Here is a 26,424-nt window from a genome sequence, read left to right on the forward strand (position 1 = left end):
TGACCTCCTAAGGAGATAATTTTAGAAAGATTTCCTTTTTATCTCCAGTTTCATATTCTGTAGAAGAGTTCTCTCAAAACAAAATGGTTCACTAACAAGTGGTGACAAATATACTAAATGAAAACATTAAACATGTAACTGAATTAATATGCTGCTTACTAAAAAAAAAAAAAGCATAACATACCCACAGTGAAACATTAACAAGGATATAAACACACTGCTGTTTAAGAACAATTAACCTTTAGGATGAGTTAGCATTTCTGTTTCCAAAAGCCTATGGTCCCAAGATACTTATCAGTATCTTTACCTCAATGTAACATATGTGTACATAAATTCATTTCAACAGTCTGGACTAGTATAATCAATATATTAGTGTTGAATTCAACAACAACAACAACAACAACAACAGTGAATTACTAAATAATTACCCACTAAAGACAGTCTTCTCTGTCCTAAAGGAAAAGAATGGAAAGATGTGCTATCAATTTCAGTCCTGTTTCCTGATTTCCAGAAATTGCTTAGGGCATAGGCTCCTTTCAACAAGCAAATGCTAAACTCATTATTCTAAAGGGGAACTACGCAGACACACTGAGGAGTACACATTGTAGCCATTTAAGGCCAGGTTTTGACTTGAATAGGCACAGAACTCCATCCAAAAGGAACTCCAGAGATGGGTACATGCAAGAGCAGAATGTGGCCTCGGCAAATCACCTTCCTCATAACTTGATACTTTCACTGGTTATCTTTTCAAATCATGTTTCTGTCCACTTAACATACGTAGAAGCAACAAAAAATAAGATGCTTCAAAAATAACTCTTTGGAAAAATAAGGTATAATCACAGGAGAAATTTGGGTGACATTTTTACAGCCCCTTTGGGGGGGGGGAAGGAAACAAAAAATTACTTTTTGATTCAAAATAGCCAGTGAGAAGTAAGAAGCCAGGAATTACTTTCATTTCCCTGTAGAGAGCAATGACTTAAGAGATCAATGACTTGCCACCAACTGCTGCAAAAGGCCTTTTAGGAAGCTGGAAACAACTCTCAATATGTCTCTTAGCCTAATACCTTCTCTACCATATTGTACTTCATTTTCTGGTCAACTGCTTTTCCTGCGAATAGATGCTTTCATTTACGGCACGAATACACAACTGCTGTCAGGTCCATATACTACAGCACTTTAGTAAAAGTCATATATTTACAGATGTAAATATTTGTTCTGTGAAGTAACTCTAAATCAAACCAACACATCAGCCTTACTTTTTCATCAATTCTACTGTATCTTCTTCCACCCTGCTCTAAAAAGTCTTAGAATTATTCGTCGTAAATAAGGCCACTTTTAATAGAAAACAATGAACTGGGGTGTCTAAGCTTACCAAACTTCTTGCTTTCTTTAGTTGTGCCAGTCATCTTGATCTTTGCAACTTCAAAGAAATCTTTAATTTCTCTCTCATATAGTCGTGATAAATAATCCATGTAATTCTTAAAATAAAAGTAACAGGTACTTCTTATTAATAAAACAAATATTAACAATTCAGTCCCCCCAAATCCTTCGTGCTTGCTTTAAATTTTCTGTACTAAAATTCTGATGTATTTCATAGGAAATAAAAAGTCGGCTGTTTTCTGTCTTAAAAAAAAAATTGAACAGGCATCAAAACAGCAATTTACAAAAATATGAAGTTGAACATAATCACACATTTTCATTTTTATGTATTATCTTTCATATATTTTAAATAGAGTTGCAATCATACTGTACAGGATATTTAGGTCAGAGCAATCATGCTTGTCCAGTCTCACACTTTACTGACTATACGGTGTTATGCTTTGTTGATGTACCACAATTCAGCAAATCAATCCCCTAGCAGAGGCCACTGAAGTGGTTTCAGTGTTTTGCTATGATAGACAATGTTACAATAACCTTTCATCTTCAATGAATTGTTCTCTTGGAATAATTTCCTAAGGGTGGAAATACAGGGCCAAAGAATATGGGAATCTTTATAACTGTTCCTACATACTGCCATGTTGCTTTTAAAAACAATCATACCAACAGACAGTGTCAATGGCAACAAAGGAGCACATTCAGTTTCAGTGTCCCCTGTCAACTTAGGGTATTAAGTAATGTATTATCGGGGCGCCTGGGTGGCACAGCGGTTAAAGCGTCTGCCTTCGGCTCAGGGCGTGATCCCGGCGTTCCGGGTTCGAGCCCCACGTCAGGCTCCTCCTCTATGAGCCTGCTTCTTCCTCTCCCACTCCCCCTGCTTGTGTTCCCTCTCTCGCTGGCTGTCTCTATCTCTGTCGAATAAATAAATAAAAAATCTTTAAAAAAAATCAAAATAGGTTATTTTCAATAATCTTTCAATAAGCCTAGGGTACTTAGGTATACCAAGATAAGTGATTTTCAATAAGAATTTAATTAGAATTCGTATATCTTTACAGTTTTCACAATTTTTTTTTTTAAAGATTTTATTTATTCGACAGAGATAGAGACAGCCTATTTCATCCTATTTCATTGGGCTGTCTCACTTTTTCAATGTCTCATTTTTGCAAGTTTAAATTCTCATAAAAATACTGATCATTGCAAATCAGTAAATAGTTGACAAATAAGAAATTAATTTCACACTATTTGTGAAATCTTCATCAGTGGTTTCTACTCAAATCATTCAACATAGCAGACTGCATTCCAATACCCAAATTGTTTAAAGTGCACATTACTATCCAAGCAATTTAAACAATTTCAAAACAGCTCCTTCGGTATCTAGAAAATAGTGACATGAGCAGACTACTGAAAATCACTCCCTTTTCCAATGCAACTTGAATGACTGGATACCTTTTTTCCAGCTACGTAACAGAACTCATTGGTGGGAAAGGCCACAGACAGGTGTAACCATCAGTTCATTCATTAACCAAATTCTGAAGAATGTCTCTTATGAGGTACCTCTTAGCACCTTGTATACAGCACCTGACATTTAACTATCATGAGTTTAAATATTGACTCAGGCAGTCTTTTCAACTTTACATTGTGCTGACTGTACAGTCTTACCAAGATCTCTGTATTTTACTTTTTCTTTACACAAATGGGTAAATTCCACAAATGTAGAACTGAGGTTGAGAGAAGACGTCTGGGTAATCTTCAAGACTGACCATCAACCTCGGGAGATTACTGGGAGAGAAAAGCTCATTTCCTCCCCTAGCATGGGTGGACCTTCTCGATTATTAGCTGCCCTACATGAATAACCCAGAGCCACAGACAGGGGTTGTAGTCCTGGGGAGGAAGGAATCTGGGCAATTGAGCTATTTCCCTGAGCTCTAATTATGTACACTAAAAAACTGGGCTTTGCTAGATTCAGCCCTAAGCAGAGCTAGGGCAGTGCCTAGTGATTCTTATACCTTGAAGAACGGAAAAAGGCTTTTCTTTTTGCTGCCAGAAAGCATGAAAGCTGCATATACCCAACCAAGTGCAAACAGTATCTGCATTTAATTATTTCTCACTGAAGAAGCACTATTTAATCTGTTTCCTTCTTTCTTTCTTTCCTTCTTTTATTTCTTCTTTTTAATAAAATTCCCATTTTTGATAACTTCAGCAACCAAATTAGATTATGAGGTAAAATACATAGTCTGTCAAAAGTTCAAACCACGGGATCGAGTAACATTCCTGGGAAATAAGTCAATTTCATTTAAAAAGCTCATTAATATTGTCAATCAAAACTATACTGTGAGCAGAGAATGATTCCATAAATCATTGCTAGGTTGGCTATCATTCTGTTTCTTCACTTAAATTACATTCATGAATACTGCATTATATATAAAGATAGGGCAATAATACTCACTGAGAACACAATTAGGCAAAAAGCTTATTGATTACTTTACTTATTTGAATATTCACTAGGGGACAAAGCACTTGTTGGCACAAAACTCTTAAGGAGATACAATAATGTTTAATTATTCAAAATAATCCTCCTAAAACTTCAAAAGGCAAAGAATTCCAGTACTGTAAATATTTTTCCTTAAGATAGCTCCAAATCAGAATTCTGTTGAATGAAAACAAAACAAAACAAAATATAACACAACAGTAGAGTTGCAGAACACTTAAAAGACTAATTCTGAGGAACAAAAGTAATCTTACCTAAAATAGCTGGCCAGATAAGAAGTATATAAATACCTCAGGATACTTATATTCTTTTTGAAAAGCATTTTTAAAATTATACTTTAAAAATATTATCTATTTTACCAAGGTTTATGTCCCCTTCCTTATGATCTCAGCTTAGAAGTAAAGGAAGCCAGATCTTACTTTAAGTGGGCAAAGGCACTTTGAAGAAAAAACACATAAAGACTGATATGTAAGAATGTCCTTGTGCCAAATGTGTTCCTATCGATACACTGATAGGAATGTAAAACCTGCTTTTTTTCTTATCGTCATAGTTCTCACAAATTTCTACCTAATCTATCTTCTCATGAAGCATGAACCTAACACTAGAGGAAGCTGTAATAATTATTTCAGTAAGTATGAAGATAAAATGGGTTCATGTACAAACAAGGAAGAATAATCTTCATTATAAAACACTCTGAAAGAGAGCACCACTTTTTGAATAAAACTAGGAAAAACTCTGACTAGCAAAACTAGCAAAAAATAAGATGATTTAGCTATGTAAATTCTGTTAGGACCTTTTCGGCATAAGCACATGGTTTGAGGGGAAGAGCTTTTATATTAACAATCTCAATATTTTTGTTTTCACTCCAAGAAACAAAACACATTACTCTTTCCAATTTGAGAATATCTTTTAAGATCATATTGTCCACATAATTAAATTATTACTAATTATTAAAATAACTTATGCATTACTTAGATTTTTTATTTTTAAACTCTAAATTAAACTCTAAAAACTTAAAAGATTTACATGTTTTTCAGGGTATTTCAGAATTTTAAGTAAACTGCTCTTATATCTGATATATAAATATAGCTGTTTATATACTGGAATTAGGTAGCAATTCTTCAGCTCCCTAAGTGACATGGTCAATTCCAATACTAAAGGTCATAGCAGAAATGCCAGAAAAGTATTGTACCCATGGCTTCCTGCCACAATGGCCATTTATTAAAGCTAAATCAGACCATGTCATTCTACTGCTCAAAGCCCACCAAAACCCCCTCCCCCATCTCCTTCACAGTAAAAGCCAAGTCCTTACCATGGTACACAGTCCCTTCCAGATCTGCTCTACCCCACCCCTACTTTACCTCTCCTACCTTCCTTCTAAGGTCCTGTCCCTGGTCCTCTGTGCTCCAACCACAGTGCCTTCCTTGCTGCTCTCTCCGTACGCCAGGCATGCTCTTGCCATAGAACACCTGTACTGTGCCTGGAAAGCTTTCCCCAAGAAACTCCCACTGCTCACCCACCCTTTTTTTTTTCTTAAGATTTTAAGTACTCTCTTGGGGCGCCTGGGTGGCACAGCGATTAAGCATCTGCCTTCGGCTCAGGGCGTGATTCCAGAGTTATGGGATCGAGTCCCACATCAGGCTCCTCTGCTATGAGCCTGCTTCTTCCTCTCCCACTCCCCCTGCTTGTGTTCCCTCTCTTGCTGGCTGTCTCTATCTCTGTCGAATAAATAAATAAAATCTTGAAAAAAAAAAAAAGATTTTAAGTACTCTCTACACCCAAAACGAAGTTCGAACTCAACCCTGAGATCAAAAGTCGAATGTTCTACCGACTAAGCCAGGCAGACACCCCTCATCCTTGCTCATTTTAAAAATCTACGCTCTGGTGCATTATTTGAAACTATAGTCTTCCCCCAGTCCCAGCGTTCCCTGCTTTATTTTTTCCAGACACTCAGCAGTACCCTCTAACATACTATACAACTGACTTTTTTGTCAGTCTTTCTCCAACAAAACATGCGCTGTGAGAAGGCAAACATTTGTCCATTTCCTTCGGTGCTGTATCTCTAGCACTTACTTAGAACATAACAGGTGCTCAACTCATATATGAATGAATGACTCATCTTCTCCAATTGCTGATGTTTCTGGGACTGCTCCTCTAATCCCCAAGCCTAGAAAGTTTGGCATCATCCTGTCCCTTCCATCACTGAAGTCTCTCTTTTGGTGTCTATTCTCTACTCCTACCACTATCTTCCTGGTTCAGATTTCATTTCATCTGAATTATTATATTAGGTTCTTAATGAATTTGCCTCATCTAGTTTTTTCCCATGTATGAGGAATGCTGTTAGGGCTCATGGCTCTTCTTTTTCAACATAATTTCTCGCTGCTCCAGAATATGAAATTTCTGCTTCATAGGTTTGCATTCTCCATTGTCCTGATGAAAGGGCATATTTTCCCACCTCTGTCTGTACATCTTGCCGTTCATCCCTGGAATGCCATTTCTCTTTTTTTCTGATTTATCTAATCCCATTCATGATTTAAAACTTAAGTCAAGTCCAATTTCTGCCCTGAAGCTTTCCCCCACGGCTTTAGGACATGGATTTCTCTTTTCTAAACTGCCATACATGTAAACCCATTTTCAGTTTAGCACTTAATGTTTTGCTGATTGTTTTAAGTATAATTGTTCTTCTCACTCAGATGTAAGGCTCTTTAGAAGAGGGACTTGTTTGTTAGGTCCCGTGTGCCTAGAATAGTGAAATGCTTGCTTAATAAAGAGGCACTCTGCACTTGCTTAATCGAACAGGTTATCAATTCTTTGAGAGCAAATACCTCACTTATACGTATATCTTCTAGTCTCTATTTCTATATTGCATATAAAGAAACTTAGGAAATAATTACTGCATTTAACTAAACTGAAAGATGCTTAAGGCCACAGTACAGCCTATTACTATATCAAACCGAAGTTTGAAATTTAGCTCTTCTTTACCCAAGTAAATAAAATAAGTGTTCTGCCTGGTTAATGAGCACTCAGAAATTCAATTAGTTTCTGCTTCGCTAAGAATGTACTACAGTACTTCAAACGTCACTTGGGGAACTGAATACATGATGTCTTGATTCTAGAAGATTATGTTCCATACTCAGTGAGTAATTGATATCAAACTCATACCTTTGTTAGTCCCTCGTATTTTCCATAATCTGTACTCTTTAGCCACTCCATCAACTTGGCATATCGAAGCAAGTCTCTATGAAACGGATGATGATTGGGTAAAGCCAGTTCAACAGAGTGCTGAGCAAGAGTTGAACTCTGATCATGACCCTAGAGTGAGTAAATAAGTAAATAAATGCATTGACAGTGAAAGAAACATGTAATTGAAAATTCTAAACAACGACCACATGTAGCCAACGAAAAGCAAAAAAAGATAGAGAAGTATAAAAACTGAGTACTTACTTATCTTCTTTTATGATCCTGTGTAAATCTACCAAACACCATCACCATAAAATAATCATAAACATGCAAGAACAGCCCTCTGGGTTAAATCAACTACCCACCTCATCTTCTAAAGGAGTTGACAATGAATGTTTTAATCAAACCTGTCTCTCCCATACCATTTTACTATTTATTAAGCAAATATACCTCATGATGCAACTGTACTGAGAAACACATCAAATAGGGAAGTCATTCAAAACAAATTGTCTACATCTATGGTATTTTTACTATTAGAGTCTACGATATTTAAAACAACAGATAAGGACATAAAGGATATAAAATTTTAGAACTAGGAGGCACCACAGATGATGATATCCTGGGCTTTCCTGGATAATACTTAGTAGTAGTGTAATTTTAGTTTTTTTAGTAATTTGTTAATTAACTACACATGATTTTATTTTAAAACCTTGACAAGGCTTTTATGTAAATAAATTAATAAGTTATCAGTCAGTCTTAGATGATGCATCCTGACTTTTGATTTGAAAAATATGGGCCTGGAAGATTATCTGTTCCAATGACCTTATTTTCTAGAAGAAATGGAAACTTAAAGGATTAAGTGATTTGCTCAGGTCATGCTGGAAGGAAGAACTGGAACCTTAGTCATGTGAGTCTCACTTCCATTTCCTTTTAAAAACATATGTAACAAAATCATTTATTTTAACCAGACTCAAAAATTGCAAATGCCTACTAGTTACTGGTATCTAAAAAACAAGCAAACAAACACACACAATAAAAATCTTCCCAGCCCTCTTTGGTAACAATCTAGCTCTCTCTGCTACTTGGTCAATATTTGTGATGAACTCAAAGCCAGTGTCTAAGAGATGAGGAGTTGAAAGATTAAAGGAGTGGATTCCCCTTGAAAATGTAAGTTCCCAAGAAAAAGGAAAAGGAAAAACAAGACGGATTTATTTGATGTCAGTCTGACTCAATCTAATTTGCTTAGTCAGAAGTTATTTGTTAGCATTCTGTTAAAATGATACAGTGATTGAGTTTTGGTGCTGGTTAATTCATTTCCTAGTAAAGTTACCTAAACCTAATTATATGTGTATTATACTAGCTGCCATAAATTATCTTTTAAATATCCCGAATTTAAATTCTTTTATTTAGTTTTATTTTTTAAAGATTTTACTTATTTATTTAGAGCGCACAAGGTGAAGGGCAGAGGGAGAGGGAGGGAGAGAGAATCTCAAGCAGACTCTGTGCTGAGTGCAAAGCCCAATGTGGGGCTCGACTTCAAGACCCTGAGATCATGACCTGAGCTGAAATCAGAGTCAGCTGTTTAACCAAGTGAGCAATCCAGGTGCTCCTATATTTAAATTCTTTTAATTTAAAAGAGGTTTCTTTCCTTTATCTAATTTATATGCTTTACTATATACACAGAATAAGAACTTAGTGGTTATGGATTTTTTAAATAATTTCTTTTAACTACAGAGTATTCACAAAAAATTTCTGGTCTAAGGCAATGAAGAATTCTCTAGCAATTGAGAAGTACCTTTAGAGCAAGAAAGACAGAAGTATAAAACATGCCAAGTACTAAAACACTCATTATTTGAGTTCCTTCTTCATTAAAGCTTTCAAATCAGCCTGTTGGATAATTTTCTTCTTGTAAGATTATATCCCCAATTTAAAATGGATATAAAAGGAAAAATAAGGACCCATTATATAGAAATTCCATATAAAATTAGGCAGAACTATCAATATATTTCTAAGATTAAGGGTTACTTAAGATTAAGAATACTGATATTACTTAAGATTACTGATACCTACTTAGGAAATTGGAACAGAGATAGCAGAAAAGTATCAGAAAACTCAACTGACCAAAATAAGCAGCAGAAAGGGCGAGGCCACACAAGTTCACAACTATTATAGATGCTATATACAAGGTCTACTGTATAGATAGGTCCACAATCCCTTTCTTCAACTCTAAAATACAAAAAGCTCTAAAACCTTCATTTAAATTTGGTGCCAAATCTATTTTAATGGCAAAACTTGACCTGAATTGACATGAGGCTATTTATAGTGTCTATTTATAGTGTCATATATATTTATATATGAATGACTATTCATATTTTTTGCTGTAGGAACATTGTGCTCTTAATCACAGGGCCCTGCTCCAAACCATCCTGGAGTGGTTATAGAATATATATGTACTATATTACTTTACTAAAATCTGAAAAATTCTAAAAACATAGCTGACCCCAAGAGTTTTGGATAGGGGAGCATGGACCTATGTGAACATTCTTTTTTGGATGGCTGACTAAATATAAAACAATCACATCTTCCAAAAGAATCACTGTGGACTAAGAGCTACATGTTGAAAAATGCAACTATTCTATATATTTGGAATGCCTGGTCACCAACATGTTTTCTGTGAGGTAAAGACTAATAATAAATATGAACAAAATTAATCATTTTAAATAAAACAGTTATTACCACTGGATTATACTTCATCTCTCATTACAGTTGCCAAAGGTTAATTTTTAAAATTCTTTATTAATAATATTAGACATCTTTTATCATCCCAAACAATCTGTCTCATTAATTCTCAATGATTCAAGACTCAAAATTATTGTTTATGTTCTTCTTCAATTGTTTACTCGGCCCATTACATGTTACACTATATTACTTAATTTAGTGTCAGAAAAGTTCTTCAAATAAAAACCTTCTCCTCCCCTAAAAATGGAAGAACTAATTATTGTTTGTAGAGGAATTTACAGTTTATAAAGCTCTTTCACATGTTACTATTCAAAGCTTTCTTTTGCAAACAGCATTTTAAGATCATTATACCTGAAAAATTGCCTTCTAATATGAAAACATCATTGCCTTCAAACCATTACAATTAAGATAGATTAAATGTGATTAGTGCTAACAGATTTAATTTTAGAGAAACTGTTCTAAAATCATTATAGAAAATAGGAAAATTACATATTTAAACTGTTTAATTCAATCACTAATACAAGTTATGGGCACTTCTAGAACTCTCATGTGCACACAACTTTATTCTTTATATATCAAAAAAATTAAGACATTGTTTAGTTTCTTATTATATCTTAACTATAGGAAACAATTGGGGGGGATGGGGGTGATGGGGATTAAGGAGGGCACTTGATGGAATGGGCACTGGGTGTTATATGCAACTGATGAATCACTAAATTCTACCTCTGAAGCTAATAATATACTATATGTTAATTAAATTGAATTTAAGTTAAAAAAAGTTTATTATAAATAATAATAAATTAATAACAGTAACAATTTACTGAATGCCTGTTGTCGTCCTGGGTGTGCTCTCTGTCTCTTTCTATATATATAAATTCTAATGTTCACAATAACCTTGTAAACTACTTTCCTCCTCATTTAAGAAATAGCAAAGCTCGGGTGCCTGGGTGGCTCGGTTGGTTAAGTGTCCAACTCTTGGTTTTGGCTGGGGTCGTGATCTTGCAGTCATGGGACTGAGTCCTGTGCTGAGCTCTGTGTTCAGCATGGAGTCTGCTTCAGATTCTCTCTCCCTCTCCCTCCCAGCCATACACACTCTCTTTCTCTCAATCAAATCAATGAATCAATCAGTCCTTTAAAAAAATAGCAAAACTCTATTATTAACATAATTAAAAATGTTATAGTAGGTTTTGTCAAATTAATCTAAGACAGACACATTTTCTACAAACTTAGTACATTATAAATTTTCCTTAGTGTATATATTACTAGAATTTGTGGCACAAAGGGGTTAATTAACTTGCTGAAGGTCACCCAGCTAGGAGGTAGCAGAGTCAGGGTTTTGAATCCAGGAAGTTTGGCTCCACCGTCGTACTCTTAACCACTGTAACTGATTTTCAAACAGAAATTATACACTCATTTCAAATGTTGAATAAATTCTCAAAATCTGAGAATTCTTTCTTTCTGTGTTATGGCATGTTTATTTTTGTTTTCTTAAAGAAAAAAGAAAGTCTGAGCAAAGTTCCAACAAACATCACAAAAACTGATCTTAAATGATCATAAGTCTTTCAAAGCTTTTAATTACAGACATTTAACCTGTATTTAGGAAACTGTGAAACATGCTTAAGGAAACAATTTTTGTGAAATGAACTGAATATTGGCAGTATATTTTACAGGCTTTATTTTACCATGTGATGTTTCTATAAATATATGTTGAAAGAAAAATTCCCAAGCTTAAGCATATAGCAAAACCCCCACAATTTCAGTTTTTCCCGGTTGTAGTTTTAGTTGGGTGCATAGTCAGTTCTTATCGTATTGCAAAAGACCATGTACAGAATTATGAGGTCTCTGCAGGACCCAAGGGGGACAAAAAACGCAGAGAAGAGTTATCCTTTCAAGCCGAATCTTCCAAAAGACAACCAAAATAATTTTTTAAATACATACACTTTATGCAAGTACTTCCTCAATTTCATTAGCCTTAATTTGACTGCCTGTTTTCAGTATCAGAATCCTAATTAGCGTAAATGACCTGAATCTCTAGTTCAGTATCTTCTTAGATATACAAACCCCTTGTAAATGTAAAAATTATAGGTAAGAGTCTACAATTTCAATGGAAGATGAGTGTGTAAGATCATCTAAAAGAGTCAAAAGAATCCAATCAATTGTTAAAAACATTACTCTATTATGTGTATATATAGTAAGAAGTGAATATTAAATAAAAATGCATTTCACGTTTTCATTAAAATATAGCTATGTGGAAGTACTACTATGAAAGCTCTATCAGAGGTAGCATGCTCTGGATCAGTGATTCCCAAATGCGAAGATGTTTTTTTACTGGCCTACGGCACTAAGAAACAAATAAAATGACGGCAGAGTTTCTCATAAAGGGAAATGTGCTTAATTTGGAAGTCTGAAGTTATATTCTTTTCTTTTAGTGCCAAGATAAAAAGATAGTGAAAGGATTTCTTTTTTAAAGTTTTTATTTGGTAAAGTAAAAAACTGGTGACTTAGTAAGTCTCCAAATTCTATTTCTTTTAATTTTACGGATGTGTGAATTTTAAAAAGACTGGGAATCAGTGCTCTTAAATTACTGGTATGTTGTGATCAATAGATTATTTCCACTGTATTCTTCTGTACAGTAGTTACACATGTTGAATATACATACATTTGCCAAAAACTGCATTGCAGACTCTGTTCAAGTCTTCATATCCACGATGCTATACTTGACTACCTAAAATCTCAGTAAACTCACTTTTCATTAAAACTTTTTAGCACTTGTACATATATATATAAACTATGTATATGTAGTCATACAATTAACAATTTCATATATGCATTGCTGTAGAGCTTTAAATACATTAGTCTTAATGTCTCTTTAGAAGCATCTGGACTATAAGAGCCATTTCCTATTCTTACATATGGAAACAACAAGTATTCAAGAGGCACACAATGAAAATCTGCTAAGATACATACTATAATATGGTAATCAATTTTCCCAGCTCATTTGTTCCACAACTAGGACTAGAAATACCCATGTTCCCCAACTCTTTTGCTAAGTGACCTGATGCACTGAATTCAACACACAGAAAAATCTCTTTTCTGTATTTCGGACACCCTCCTCCACTTTCTTCAGCACATCCTAGGTCATTGCAACATTCTGGTTTTTCAACATGCATCACTCACATGTAACAATACATATTAGACTTTCAGAACTGGAAGCATTCATAGTAAACAAAGCCGTTAGTTTACAAAGCAAGGAAGCAAAATCATAATAATCATAATTAATACTGCATGTTACAACAAACAATGAAGGGTGCAGAAAGAGCTGTTTACCTACAGTAACATTCTAACATATCCAACATTTCCAATGCCATCTAGAAATGTGGATAACATCACTATCAACAATGTCATTTTTAAAAACCACGGAACTGGGGAGAAATAAATATTAAAATACTAATGTAAGAAAAATGTGATGAGTATTTCCTGTGTGACTTCTAGATCTACTTTCTTCGTGCTACTTTTCGGGTCAAGTGAAACATTAAGAGAGTCTTCCCCAATGTCTCCCTTGCACCCTTAGTTATATGGTCTTCCTTTATGCTCACATGTGTGACCGCTACAATAACATTTACCCTTCCTGAGTATATCTACCTCCTTCCCATAGACCGTGAGCTGCTTGAGGACAGGATCAGCTTCTCACCTATCTCAAGTAAATGTCTGGTATGCATCCCAATCACCCGGTAAAAGTTTCTAAATAAACGAAGGAGCAGAGAGTGAAAGAATGACAGGAAGAGAGGCAAGCAGGAGATGAAATGCCTTTCTGGCCAAATTAAACTTTTTCCTCTGGGACATTAAAAAACTGCTATAAATATGGTTAACGGGCAGCTTAAGTCAGTAAAGTTATAATCTATAAAGATTCTGCTGCTGTTAATTTAGCAAACTTTATAGGAAAAAAAAAGAATCAGAGAAGCTTGAGCCAAATTTAATGTACTCACAGGCACCGAAAGAAAGTAGGACCTGTTATAGAGCTGAAGGAGGGCCTGAGTAAACTAATCGGAAATAAAATAGAGTAAATACAATTGTTTTCAAATACTGCAAAGTGAAAACAAGGTAAGAATCCAATGTTTCAGACAGTATTTCTTGAGGAACAGAATTTCTCTCAATTTTTTTTTTGTCCAATAACCCTAATAAGAGATGAAAAACATAAGAAACCTAATCTATTACTCCAGATTAAAATGCCTTCTATTCAAATCCCTCTAAGGTACTCTTAATATTATTAATATTAATATTAACATTATTGCCACAACCTTAATTATAACCTCCTTTTCCATATAAAAATGTAGATAAAGGGTTTATATAAAATTAAATCCAATGGAATTTACAACTCAGCTATAGTCATTTTTCTCATATATAAAAATATATACAGCCAATGAAACATATATAACACTTGAGTCAAGTCCTGGTTCTTACCTTAAAATACTGAGAAGTAAAATAGGCCAAGCAGCAAATATGTAACAAGTTTGGACTTACTTTTATAAATAAGAACATATAAATGGTATGTGTAATAAGTAAGCATAGTTATTTATTTGATTTCTAGAATCAGAGAGTTTTAGCTGAAAGGAACCAGATGGTCTACCTCAGGAGGCAGTTGAGGCCCAACACACATCTATGAGCAAATACTTAAAAATCTTATTTAAAAATCTCAAATAAACATGTGAATAAACATATGAAAGAATTTACTGTGATCCCAATTAAATACATTACAATTTCTGTGGAAATATATATATAAAAGCTACAGAAACATGCCAGTTTTGTTAATGAAATAAAATTACCTGTTGAACAAAAACATTGTTGAGGTGACTGGCCAGTCTCCGTGCAAACTGTTCTCGCAAATCACTGAAACGCTGCTGCTGCTGTTTCACTGCCAAGAGCATGTCATGGCCTAAAACCAGAATATTTCTTGACTGATTTAATAGGTAAGAAGATTTCTCCGACCTTCAATGAATACATTTATAACAGTATCCATAGTTCTGTTTTGAAGAACCCAAAGTTTTACTGGTTTATTCATTTGCTTTATAAAAGAAAGGTGAGCAAGAGAAAAAAACAGTATAGCACAGCAGTTCTCCAAGGGTGGTCCTGCCTCAGCATTATCTGGGAACCGCTGGACATGTGGATACTGGAGCTTTGGCCCAGACCTACTGAATCTGGGGCTGCGGCCTGGCAATATGTGTTTTAACAAACCCTCTCCATGATTCCGAGCAAACTCAAGTTTTGGAACCATTGGCCTAACAAAACCTCATGTTCTCTGGTCTAATCAAAGCATCGACTCTGTGCTCGGTTTTGTAGACAGTACTAGAGAAAAATCATGGTGTTAACTAGAGTCACTGCTGATCAATCACAGGAACTAAAATAGAAAAGTTCTTAGTGCCAACAGAAACATGATTGGAAAGACGTGAAACTGGTCTGAGGAGCTAATACTACAGTCACCCTAAACCACTTGCCCCATGTACTTCTTGTTAAAAGCTTTATACCAAGTTACAGGCTTAGTCTCAGATTCTTGGTCAGATTTTATCATTTCTAATGAACATACCTGGACGAAGAGCTACATTCATGCACTGCAGAAGGGCATCAGCGGCATTGGTGCAGGCCTCAATGCCTCTAGAAGAAGCAAGATCACCCTCCTGAAGGGCCTTTATATGACCTTTGGCCAAGTCCATGTGGTTCTGGAATATATATAAATATACCATTTGCACATGTAATTTTGGGACATTTACAGTTAAGATGCTACTCAATCCTATCATAACGTCTTTGGAATTATGTGAAATCTTACTCTCACAAGAAAATGAGAAAATGTTTACAAATGGGTGTTATATATCATATTATATTTTTCTGTTTTTGTTGGTGGTAGCAATTTACCAACATACTTACCACAAGAAATTCTATTTCAGACAGGAGTTTTACATTATTAGTGTTACTGAGATGAATTAGGTGGTTGCTTTCAGAGATCTGATCCATTTGTTCTTTTACACTTTGGAGCATTTCCTCGTAACTGCTCAGTTTCAACTCAATCTGATCCACCTCCTTTAGAGCCTCATCCAGCAACTTCATCAGGATGTTCACTTGCTTCTCAGAGGCCATGATTGATTGGATGTTGGCCTACAACATGAAAAACAAAAGTAACTCTTCGTATTATTTAGATGTATAAAAGTAGTGTTCAGATGAAATATTGCTAAATCCCTTTGACAGCCGAGTAACAAAGACTGGTAAGCATCTACACATTTATTTTAGTTCATCACTTTATGTTTATGTTCCCCTTTTACACAGTATTTCAGGAAGATACACTGGCCTCTCTATCAAGGTTAGAGACCATGCCTCAGTATTTCATATTTCCCCAGATTGTACAAGTAGGGTTCTGCCCCACAATGTATCATCAGTGTCGATATATTCCCATTTCTGACACTTCCAATTCTACCAGCTATAAAAATCTTCTATACTTAATATTGTTGTAAAATGCCAAAAAAAAAAAAAAAGCATAATTACCTGTGCAATACCTTAATAAAGAGGGTAGCAGTGAGATCAGTCTTTGAAGGATACACTGAACTAATTTATAACTGTAGTACAACTGATACTTACATGATGTGGAAGAGCCACGACCGTAAGACCACATGGCCACAGACTATATATCCATAAGATAGCGCCTTCTATTGTCTTCTTTCTTTTCTCTTTCATTTGCAACTACTGTACATTTTTTTCCAGGCAAAGTGGGAACAAGCCACCATCCCCTTATCATTGTTTTCTAAGCGATTCTGACTAATGATTCTAAGTTTCCTGAAATATGGAAGCTGTCAAATCCAAAATAAAACTGGCAAGCAATGTGATAACTTGTAACATACAAGGAAATATTCATTAGAAAAGAAAATATAAACCACTAAGCCACACTAAGAAGGCAGGTAACAGGGTATGAGGAAAAAACTTGCATCAGGAACGAAAAGAATCAAGGACAGTTGCTGCAGTAATTTCACACGTATTTTATATGCTATTCGTAATAACTCAACTGTAAGTGTAGCCCAACTGTAAGAGTCAGCAGGACTCTGGGCCACTGAATAGATCTCTCAAGTAGCAGACGTGGGGCTCGACCTTGACCAGGACAATTTCCACTGTTAACATCTTGAAGTTTCTTCTAGGCTTAGCTTCCAGTGAGTTTTATAAACTTGTAAACTTGAACTATTTGTGTAATCTCTGGGCCTGAGTTCAACCTCATAAATTCTGTACCTTTCATGTATAAAATGCCAAAATTTTTTAAGTCTTTAAAATATTCCTCATTCTCTGAGGGTTTTTCTTAAATGCTTTTTTGTCTAAACAAAACAAAAAACACCACATGTTCTTGTTCTAGATTTTTCTCACATTAGTGGTGTTATTTTTAGCTATGTCTTTTAGCTTTTTACTTTCTAAAGATGTGCATTGAGTTTACAGACTTAGAAACTGTGCATACAAATTAAAAAGAGCTATCTCAAACATTTTAGCAGGGGAGCCAAACATCCTTTTCCTCTGGCTCCTTGTTTTCACTACATTTATTCTGTTCCATTTGGGTAAATGATTCACTTATTTCAAACTAATTTTTCTATTTCTAATTTGTACCTTTTTTTTTTCCCCCAAAACCACAAAAATGCTATTCTTTTGCAGCGAATTACTCTGCAGTGTTTCAGAGGCTGGGGGGAAGCAGCCCCAAGTTGGTTTCTGGTCGGCTACTTTTTACTTCCATCGCTTTGTGTCAAAAACCCCCCCAAATCCCCAACCTCAGCCAACCGCCTTCACTGGCCTAATTAACAGGAATGGTTCTGTCTTTCGAACAAGAGCAGTGAGAGATAAGGCATCTCGTAACGTGCTTCCGGAGGGAGATGGCTATAATTACACTATAAAGGCTTAGGTGCTGAGGCAGCAAAATCTGAACATCACCAGTCTTCTCAAGCCACCACACATTGTTCATTTACAGATTATAAAAAGGTCTTACCCCATCCAGCACCTGCAGCTCTCTGGACAACCTTTCTGCAAAGGCCTCAGCATTAGAGATTGCACATTCACAGCCTTCCATCATTATTTCAATATCCTGCTCTTCTCTTGCATTTAACTCTTGGTATACATCTACGACTTCTTCATCACCTCCTGTCACACTCTGATTTTCTCCACTTGGAACAGACTCTTAAAGAGGGTAAAAATTAAAAATAAAGTAGTAAAAAAGTAGGAAGGACAATAACACGGTACTTATAGTCAGTTATAAGCACAGGTCACATTTAGTGGCTGAAAAATAGGAAAGAATGATTCAAAATATTAAAAAAACCTTATTTTTATGAAAAACTGCATAAGTTAATACATTTATTGTAACATTTATTATAACAAATACAAATACATGCAGTCTAATTCACTCACTTTTAAGTGTTAAAACAGGCTTTCCAACAATTTCCCAAAACATAAACTACAAAAACAAATACAAAACCAGAAACAAGACACGTGGAAAGAAGCCTACTAATCTTTTTTTCCTATGGTGGTTGTTGCTCTAATAAAACAATGAGTATGAATTTAGGACACATAAATAATTTGCTTTCCTTTTTTTCCCCAGGTAACATTTTTCCTTTGTTCTTTTTTTGTCCTTGTTATGGTTTTTTTTTCCAAATAACTTTTAGTTGATATGAAAAATGTAGTCACAATTTACTTTGGGTATTGAAAATATTACATGAAATTTCCATTTCTTTGTTTAAAACAATTTCATATGCATTGATAAAATTTCTAAAGATCAGGTATAAAGGTTTTCTCAACAAGTCTACAATAACAAGAGCAACAATAACATGGCTGTTTGAAATTGCAAAAGTTTAACTGGTCTTCATGCTTCTTAACAAAGGACCAACAGGTCAAATGTAAGGTGTCTTCTGGATAAATGTTTCAATTCCATGTTTTGAGAAAATACACTTAGCTTGTGGGATTTTATATAAAGCTTGAGGTTAGGAGAGGTAAAGTGAAAAAAAAAATAATTTTTACCCCTAACTAAAACTTTCAATAAAGTTATTGATTTTCATAAACTTAATGGGACACTACTTAAATCACAACCTCTGGACACTTTAAATATTCATTATTTTGTATGCAAATGAAATATTTACATTCAGCATGACTTGACATATGTTAATTTGTTCTAGGAAAAAAATAACTAACTCAAAGTAATAAATGACTTACTCTTAAGAATGATAATTAGGCAGATTTAGATAATGTCCCAGAAAAACAAAAAGAGGGGAATAAAACTTTTGGTACAGGCAATTACAGATTACAGTATATAAATAGTTCTTTAGACAGGCATCACCTAGTTCCCTGTCCTTTGAACGAGTCCATTTTAGCTCACTGTGGAGATGTCAAATGTCACATCTGACAGTTTATTAGCCACTAGGGGGCAGGGACTGCTCAAATCATTCTGTACAGCTCCTTACACAAGCAGATATTTAAAATAAATAAATATTTTAAACGATCATAACTGCTTCAGAAGTATTTTCTCTTCCATGAAACAGTCCTTTGTAAGTCAATAATGAATCCTATCGTTAATTTTATTACTATATGGATTTTGTGGTAACAAACTTGTCCCTATGCACAATTTCATAAAATATGCAACCAACAGTACATAACAATGGCAAGTAATAAAAAATATATGGAATAGAATAAAAAGAAAAGGTGTTACGCACCTTCTGTAACTTTAGGCAGTTCTGGAGAGTAAAAAGGTATGAAAAAAGCAGAGGAAAGTAAGCAAAGAATATTAGCTGGGTAGAAAAGTATACAGGTTTAAAATTTTTAAATACTACCCATATTTCATTTGAACTTTTGGTACATCAAAGTTTAAAAGACAACGTCCAAATCAAGTACCAAGTGGAAAGATCCACAGAAACTAAATTTCCAGAGTTAATTTTCTTATTCTTTTTCTGACAATGACTAAAAATACATTTATCTTTCCATTTTTTCTTTTAAGAAACAGCACTGACTAGTCCTTGGAGAAAACTGGGAAACAGATCACTTCCTGAGAATTATTTTTAGGTCAGCTCTGACTCATGCATTTAGTCTAGTTATTTTCACTCAAGGCCCCAAAACTTTACCCAGACACTCCCTCATAATAGATTAGTCATAAAACACTGTTAAAAAGGACGAGATTGAAACAATTTTAAAAAAACACACGAGATATCTGTTCAAGCTGGCTAAATTAAGGATTCAAGCCAAAGATTTCTTTTTTAAAATCTGGTTATAAGAATGAAAAAGAAAAAGTCAAACAAAAACTTGACTCTACTTCAACTGCTAACAAAATCCTCCTTTAAAAACCTTAAAAGCCTTCTGCTGAGAAACTTCACTTACTGGCGTAAACATTCAATTGTCACTAACAAAAACCTCTAAAGTTGCCACTGTTAGCATTCATAGTGAAGTCTTACTTGGATGATTACTTCTCTCTTAAAAGTAGATGGTGATAATTTCTTATTTGTTTTTTAACATCACCCAAAACTTAGACACATTTATTGTTTTTTTAATGGGAATCAACGGCTATGATTTCAAAATCCATTAAAACAAGTTTACAGACATTAAGGAAACTATTCTCTGGACTCCACTAAACAGTTATTGATTTATATAGAAAACGATTTTCATAATGAGATCCTTAAGGATCTTCACAGTATTCCTAAAATTGATCTGAATTAGGGGTAACTTTTATAAACATGAAAATGTCTACACTTTGCTTTAGGCCTTAAAAAATTAAATGTCTTTCTTTTTTTTTAAGTTAGACACTTCATTTAAAAAAGACAGCAATATTCTTCTCACTGATTATGGTAATATTTCTTAATGAGGGAAGCTAGGTAGGGTATGTATTTTCTAATACCGTTGGTTCAATGAAATGTATTGGTCTAAAACATATTGTAGGCAACGAATAACAACCAGAGATACACAATATTTAAAAACAGAATAGCAATCATGCCCTCATCAAAACATTCAACCCTGAAAAGGCAAAAAAATAAATAAAATAAAATAAAAGCCGTTCAGGGGCGCCTGGGTGGCACAGCGGTTAAGCGTCTGCCTTCGGCTCAGGGCGTGATCCCGGCGTTCTGGGATCGAGCCCCACATCAGGCTCCTCCGCTATGAGCCTGCTTCCTCCTCTCCCACTCCCCCTGCTTGTGTTCCCTCTCTCGCTGGCTGTCTCTATCTCTGTCGAATAAATAAAATCTTTAAAAAAAAAAATAAATAAATAAATAAATAAATAAAAGCCGTTCAAAACACAAATTAAACCACTATTCAAGGCATGAAAAATTATCATCAATTTCTTGAAGGTCATTCCCTCAACATACTCAGTTGCCAAGATACCGGGGTCTAATGTTGGTCAGATCACAGCCCCGAGGGCTCCTACACAAGGGCTGCACTGAGGGGAGTAGCACAGGGCCTGACAGATGTGACTTGCCTCTCCAGTTTTAAGCATCAAACTTAAAACCAATAATGGGCTTAATACTTACTAAGTATTGGGAAGGAATACTATATTTGAGGGAAATATCCACAGGCAAACAGAAAAGGAGTAAGTAAAACAGAATACCGAAAGGACAGAGGCAAATGGCTAAGTAAATGAATAGCTGGAAGCATCTGAAACGGCCATTTTTATAGGTCAAAATGGTTGAATATTGGTTATTTCAGATGTTTTAACCGAACAGAATGAGGCTCCTATTTTAAAATGCTAATATACAACTTAGGACAAATCTAAGTTTTCTTTCTAATATATATTATTTGGAATAAATCTGTTTTTTTATTAATAAAGAGAAGCAACAACTCTATTCATCTGCATACTAGCTGTTATTTCAACTGCTTTCTTTGAGATAAAGAATACAACACAAATTGTATCCACACGGCATACAGAACCATTTTCTTACAATGTTTATGCCTTTATGAAAGAAATTTTAAAAGAATAAAATCTCATTGTATATTTTTAATAAATAACAATAGTTTTCGTCTTGTAACACAAAATAATCCACAGTAACAACCCTGAAGATATACTGACCAAAAATATCCTATTTAACTTCATGTCTAAGGATTTTATCCTGATAATATAATAAGAGCTAATATTTATTGAGTACTTACTAAACACCTGGCATCGTTCTCATCACTTTCATATACTAAGTAATTTAATCCTCACAACAACCCTATGGAGTAGATACTACTAATTATCTCTATTTCTGAGATAAAGAAAACTGAAACATAGAATAATCCAAGGTCACATAACTGGTAAGTGACAAAGCCAGGATTTGAACCCAAGTAGTCTGACTCAAGTTCTGTTCTTAACCACTATACCTACACTCTGCACAAAAATATAACTACACGGATATTCATGTCAAAATTATTTAAAATAAGCAAAGATTGGAAATTAAAATAAATGATTAGTTAAATAAATCAAGGTATATTCATATGATGAAATACTATGGTACCACTAAAAATAATGTTGGGATAAGTATTTAATAACATGAAAAATGTTCATTATAAGAAAAATGTTCATTATAAGGAAAAGTATGTTAGAAAACAATGTGAATTTATTTTAAGAAAGTATTTAAATATGCATAGGAAAAAGATGAGAAGACTATCTAACAAAACATCAACAGCAGTTATCTCTGAGGATTAAGTTTATAAGTGATTTTTATTTATTTAAAGTATCAATTTCTATACCAAACAAGTATCACTTCTGCAATAAGAAAAATTATTTTTCAAGTCCTTTGCAATATAAGGTAAATCAGTGTGCTAATCATTCTGAATAATGTCAAGTTATATATTCACTTGTAGGTATATTTGATTTTACATAAGCATTTTTATTTAACTTTACCTTCCAAGAGCTGTGAACTAACATTGACAAAATCAATTTTCTTCCGGAGATATCGCTGATTCAATTTCCAAATGCATGAAATAAATGCATTCTTTTCAGCAGTGCTGCTGGCAACCCATTTATATATTTTTTCAAAATGTAAATCAAATTCAGGATTTTCCTGAAATAAAATATGCAAAAGATACTGTTTTTGATCATATCTTTTTCATTATTATAAAGTCTATATTTCAATAGAATGAAAAGAAGTTGAAGCTGTTCTTAAAAGAAAATCACCATTAAAAATCAGCTAAGTGACTTACACAGAATGGTTCAGAGAATTCAATTTGTAGGAAAAACCTTGTTTTCTTCCGAAAAGAAGCTGGATAAAAAAACAACAAAATGTTTTGGTAATTTCCTCGTATGACCCTTTTCGTATGACCCTTTAGTATATGAGTAGAAGTATAGGATGTCTAGGTAAAAGCTTTGTGGCCGGACTTCCTAGTTAAGATGACAAGTCTCCAGTTTTGATGTGGACCTAATTTTTCTTTTTAAATTGCCTATGGGATTTTAGAGCTACACCTATTCTTTGATGATAATGCACTATTATTCATAGTGATCTGACACTAACTCCTTAGTAAAGAATATGTCTTCTAATTATAACATATGAGAAAAAATACAGTCTACATCCTAGTGTGGTTTCCAAGAGCAAATGAGGTGAAAGCAGGAACGGACTGAAAACAGAGAATAATCAAAGGTGCCTCAAAAATAAAAAAGGCTGGCTAGCCTTGAAGTTCTTTCGAATGACAAAGAAGCTCAACCTGTGGGAGAAGTGCAGTACGCTGTCTCTTAAGCCACCTTGCAGCCGTGATTTCATACCAGGCTAATATTTCCCACGTGAATGTAGAATCACTTGACTGTTATCTAAAACATGAAAATATATGGATGTATGCTTTTCTTCACATCTGAGGAATTAAAAATAGATTCAAATGTTCTTAATGTCCTACAGAAGGCTAACAATATATCCGATTCATTCAAAGTGTCATTTGGTGAGAAAAATGTAAATAAATGCCCTAAAGGTAAGGGAGATGATACCAGACTTTTGTGAAGGGTTGGGATAATTGAGGAATCAGGATTTGACCTGGTATAACAATCACATTACAGTAGCATGGATCTACTAATTATAATTAGCTCAATAAGCAGAACTGAAACATCAAAAGATTAAAAATCTGCATTTCCAATAAAAAGGTAATTGCATTATTACTTATAAAAAAAATCTAAGGGTATTGGCAACTAATCTAAAACTTGATGGGAAATGATCTCTTCCCTGGGAATATTTCCCATAATGCCAAAAAGAAGCTGAGTGCTCCAGTGGCAACACTCACACAAATCAATGTGTGACACTAAATGGCTAATGTTAGGCTATGTATAAAAATTTTATGTTTTACATCCATATATAGTGTGCACACGCCAAGGTGCTTACATAAAGTGAAAAAAAAAAGCATCCATTAAGAAAGTCAGCAATGAGGCATCAGCTGTGAGAAGGCATTCAAATAAGCATCAGCAACGTTAGTGAATTATGCAAGTCAATGGGGTTATAAAGTGCAAAACTATTGAAGGAAAAAGCTTCTTTAATAAAGACTCATTTCTAAAAAGCCCTTACAGTATTTTCTCTTAAACAGAAACCTACCAAAAAAGTCTCTACTCTTGATCTTTTCCCATGGTAACAGAATTTACTTAATTAGTTATTAAAGTGTTTTGGGTGCCCCTTAGGGATAAAGCAGCAGCCCAGGGCACCTAAATTACTTAAAGAAAAGCACTCGCCACCTTTGTTAGAAATCGGAATTCTGAATTGCATATTCTAGATATGCAAACTCTCCTAAAGTTGTTTTGGCTTCATTTAAAAAATATTTTACACTCGACACAACTGCCTGTCATTTTGTCCAGACTTTAGCTCCCCAGAGGTCTATACCAGGGTAAGGGTAAAGTCAGATTTTTATTTTATTGGATTGCTCTACAAAGGTAGCTTCTACTTCTTTTGCCTTTTAAGTAAATATGTGAGGCTTGAAGGGTTAAATCAAAGGGCACCTGCAGTTACATTAAGGTAAGCCTTGCTATCAGCCCCATCACAAGTGGGTATGGTGCAAAACATTCCTGCGAAAGGAAGATGAAGGGCAGGGTGAGAGAGGCTGAGGGGAAGGAGCACCTAATTTCACCAGAGGAGCTCTACTAAATTTCTTTGAAAAAAGGGTATTGCTGTGAAAAGCCTTGACTTGTCAGAAATAAACATGGTCCTTTAACACGATTATTACATTATTCAATTTTCTTAAAGTTTGAGTGTGGCTTGTGAAAAGTGGAATATTTACATTCTTGTACCTTCTTCTTTAAGTTCCTTAAAATAAGGTGTGTAACTCACCATCGCTTCCTTTACTTGAGCCACAAATACGAAACCATGGCCTCAAAAGGCCAGCCCGGTTGCCTCAGCTGATGATTCTACACTACTTTGTGAAGACAAACTAAGGAAGATTCACTTTGGTTATGTGTTACACATGATGTTGAACTAGGTTTTACCAAAACAATGAAGGCTTTTAAAAAACTACTCACAACACTTTAAAATGTGTACTAATACATGAATTTTAGACTAGATATACCTAACCCAAATACTGAAATATATAGTTATTTTGCTCTAGTGTATATAACTTGCCCACGAACATAACTATAGCTCAAAAAAAAGCAAAAACAATGAAACAAACATGCATACAGATTTATTTTAGCTTGAGACTGAAGAGTGGGAGAATGGAAGGTTTAATAATACACTTTAGACTAATTCTTGCTGAGTTGGTAGAGCAGAGGGTTACAAAACAAGACATTTAGCTCATCTTAGAAGACATACTACTATGTTAGAAAATGAAAGACACTTTCTGAACACGGGTCAAAGAACTAAGAAAAACATACTTTAATAGCATCCTTGGCATCTACCACAGCAAGGTCTCGAAGGGCCCAAGCAATCTGCCTTTTGTAGAAATCTCCTTTATCAGATTTCTTGACTTTGACCATCTTCACCTGCACAGGGCGTTCAGTTGTCACTGTTGAGTAAAACACACTTTCATCAGAAATATTCACTCACTTTTTCTTCATCTATTCATCCGCTCATTGCAAATACAGTTGTCAGGTGCCCGTACGTGATACTAAAAGTAGTATTTCCTAATATATGCCATGACTGAATAATGCACAGAGCATCAAAGGGAACATCTAAATCAGACAACAGGGTCAGAGGCAGATTCCTTGAGAAGTTAAGCTTCAGACCAGTGTTGAAAGAATAGTATGAGCTCTAAAATGACTGACATATGTGAAGCCAAAGGGGTTGAAAGAGCCTAATACCATTTCACAACAGCGGTAAGTGATTCAGTATGGATTGTTCATGCAATAAAGTGGGTGGAAATGAAGTTACAAAAAAAAAGATGAAAGTTCAGATCACAAAGGGCCTTTATCTGAGGTTGTGGGGGTGCTCTTAGAGGACTTTAATTAGGGAAATGACATGCTCTAATTTGTTTCTAAAAATTACTCTGTCAGCGGAATAGTGGATGGATTGGAGTGAATGCCAGTACTTTAAAAAATTTAGATGAAGTGGTTGAATCTCTAAAAAATGTAACTTACCAAAACTGACTTAAGAACAGAAAATACGGAAAATTCTATAATCATTAAAGAAACTGCATTAGTAAGTGAAAAATCTCTTCCCCAAACCTACTCCAACACAGTTTTACTGGTATCTTTTGCCAAGTTTTCCAAGGAAACATTCCAAACA

At 34.6% G+C, this 26,424-nt stretch overlaps 1 protein-coding gene across 8 annotated transcripts in view; it reads right to left on the reverse strand.

Moving 5' to 3' along the window:
• EXOC1 (exocyst complex component 1) overlaps positions 1-26,424 on the reverse strand; it is a 58,673-nt gene that overhangs the window by 22,894 nt on the left and 9,355 nt on the right. For 5 of the 8 annotated variants that reach the window (XM_045815858.2, XM_045815853.2, XM_045815855.2 and 2 more), the window contains 9 exons: positions 25,575-25,705; positions 22,644-22,803; positions 17,787-17,974; positions 15,704-15,931; positions 15,366-15,498; positions 14,608-14,717; positions 13,771-13,824; positions 7,028-7,177; positions 1,373-1,478 (listed from right to left, as the gene is read on the reverse strand). In XM_045815858.2, the coding sequence (XP_045671814.1) occupies positions 1,373-1,478; positions 7,028-7,177; positions 13,771-13,824; positions 14,608-14,717; positions 15,366-15,498; positions 15,704-15,931; positions 17,787-17,974; positions 22,644-22,803; positions 25,575-25,705 (1,260 nt within the window). Of the gene's footprint in view, positions 1-428; positions 453-1,372; positions 1,479-7,027; positions 7,178-13,770; positions 13,825-14,607; positions 14,718-15,365; positions 15,499-15,703; positions 15,932-17,786; positions 17,975-22,643; positions 22,804-25,574; positions 25,706-26,424 lie in introns of all 8 variants that reach the window. The other 3 variants (XM_045815860.2, XM_045815859.2, XM_045815857.2) reach the window with 2 other exon arrangements.

Source organism: Ursus americanus, chromosome 8 (assembly GCF_024610735.1).
Source record: "Ursus americanus isolate L20-20 chromosome 8, mUrsAme1.1.p, whole genome shotgun sequence".
Lineage (NCBI taxonomy): Eukaryota > Metazoa > Chordata > Mammalia > Carnivora > Ursidae > Ursus > Ursus americanus.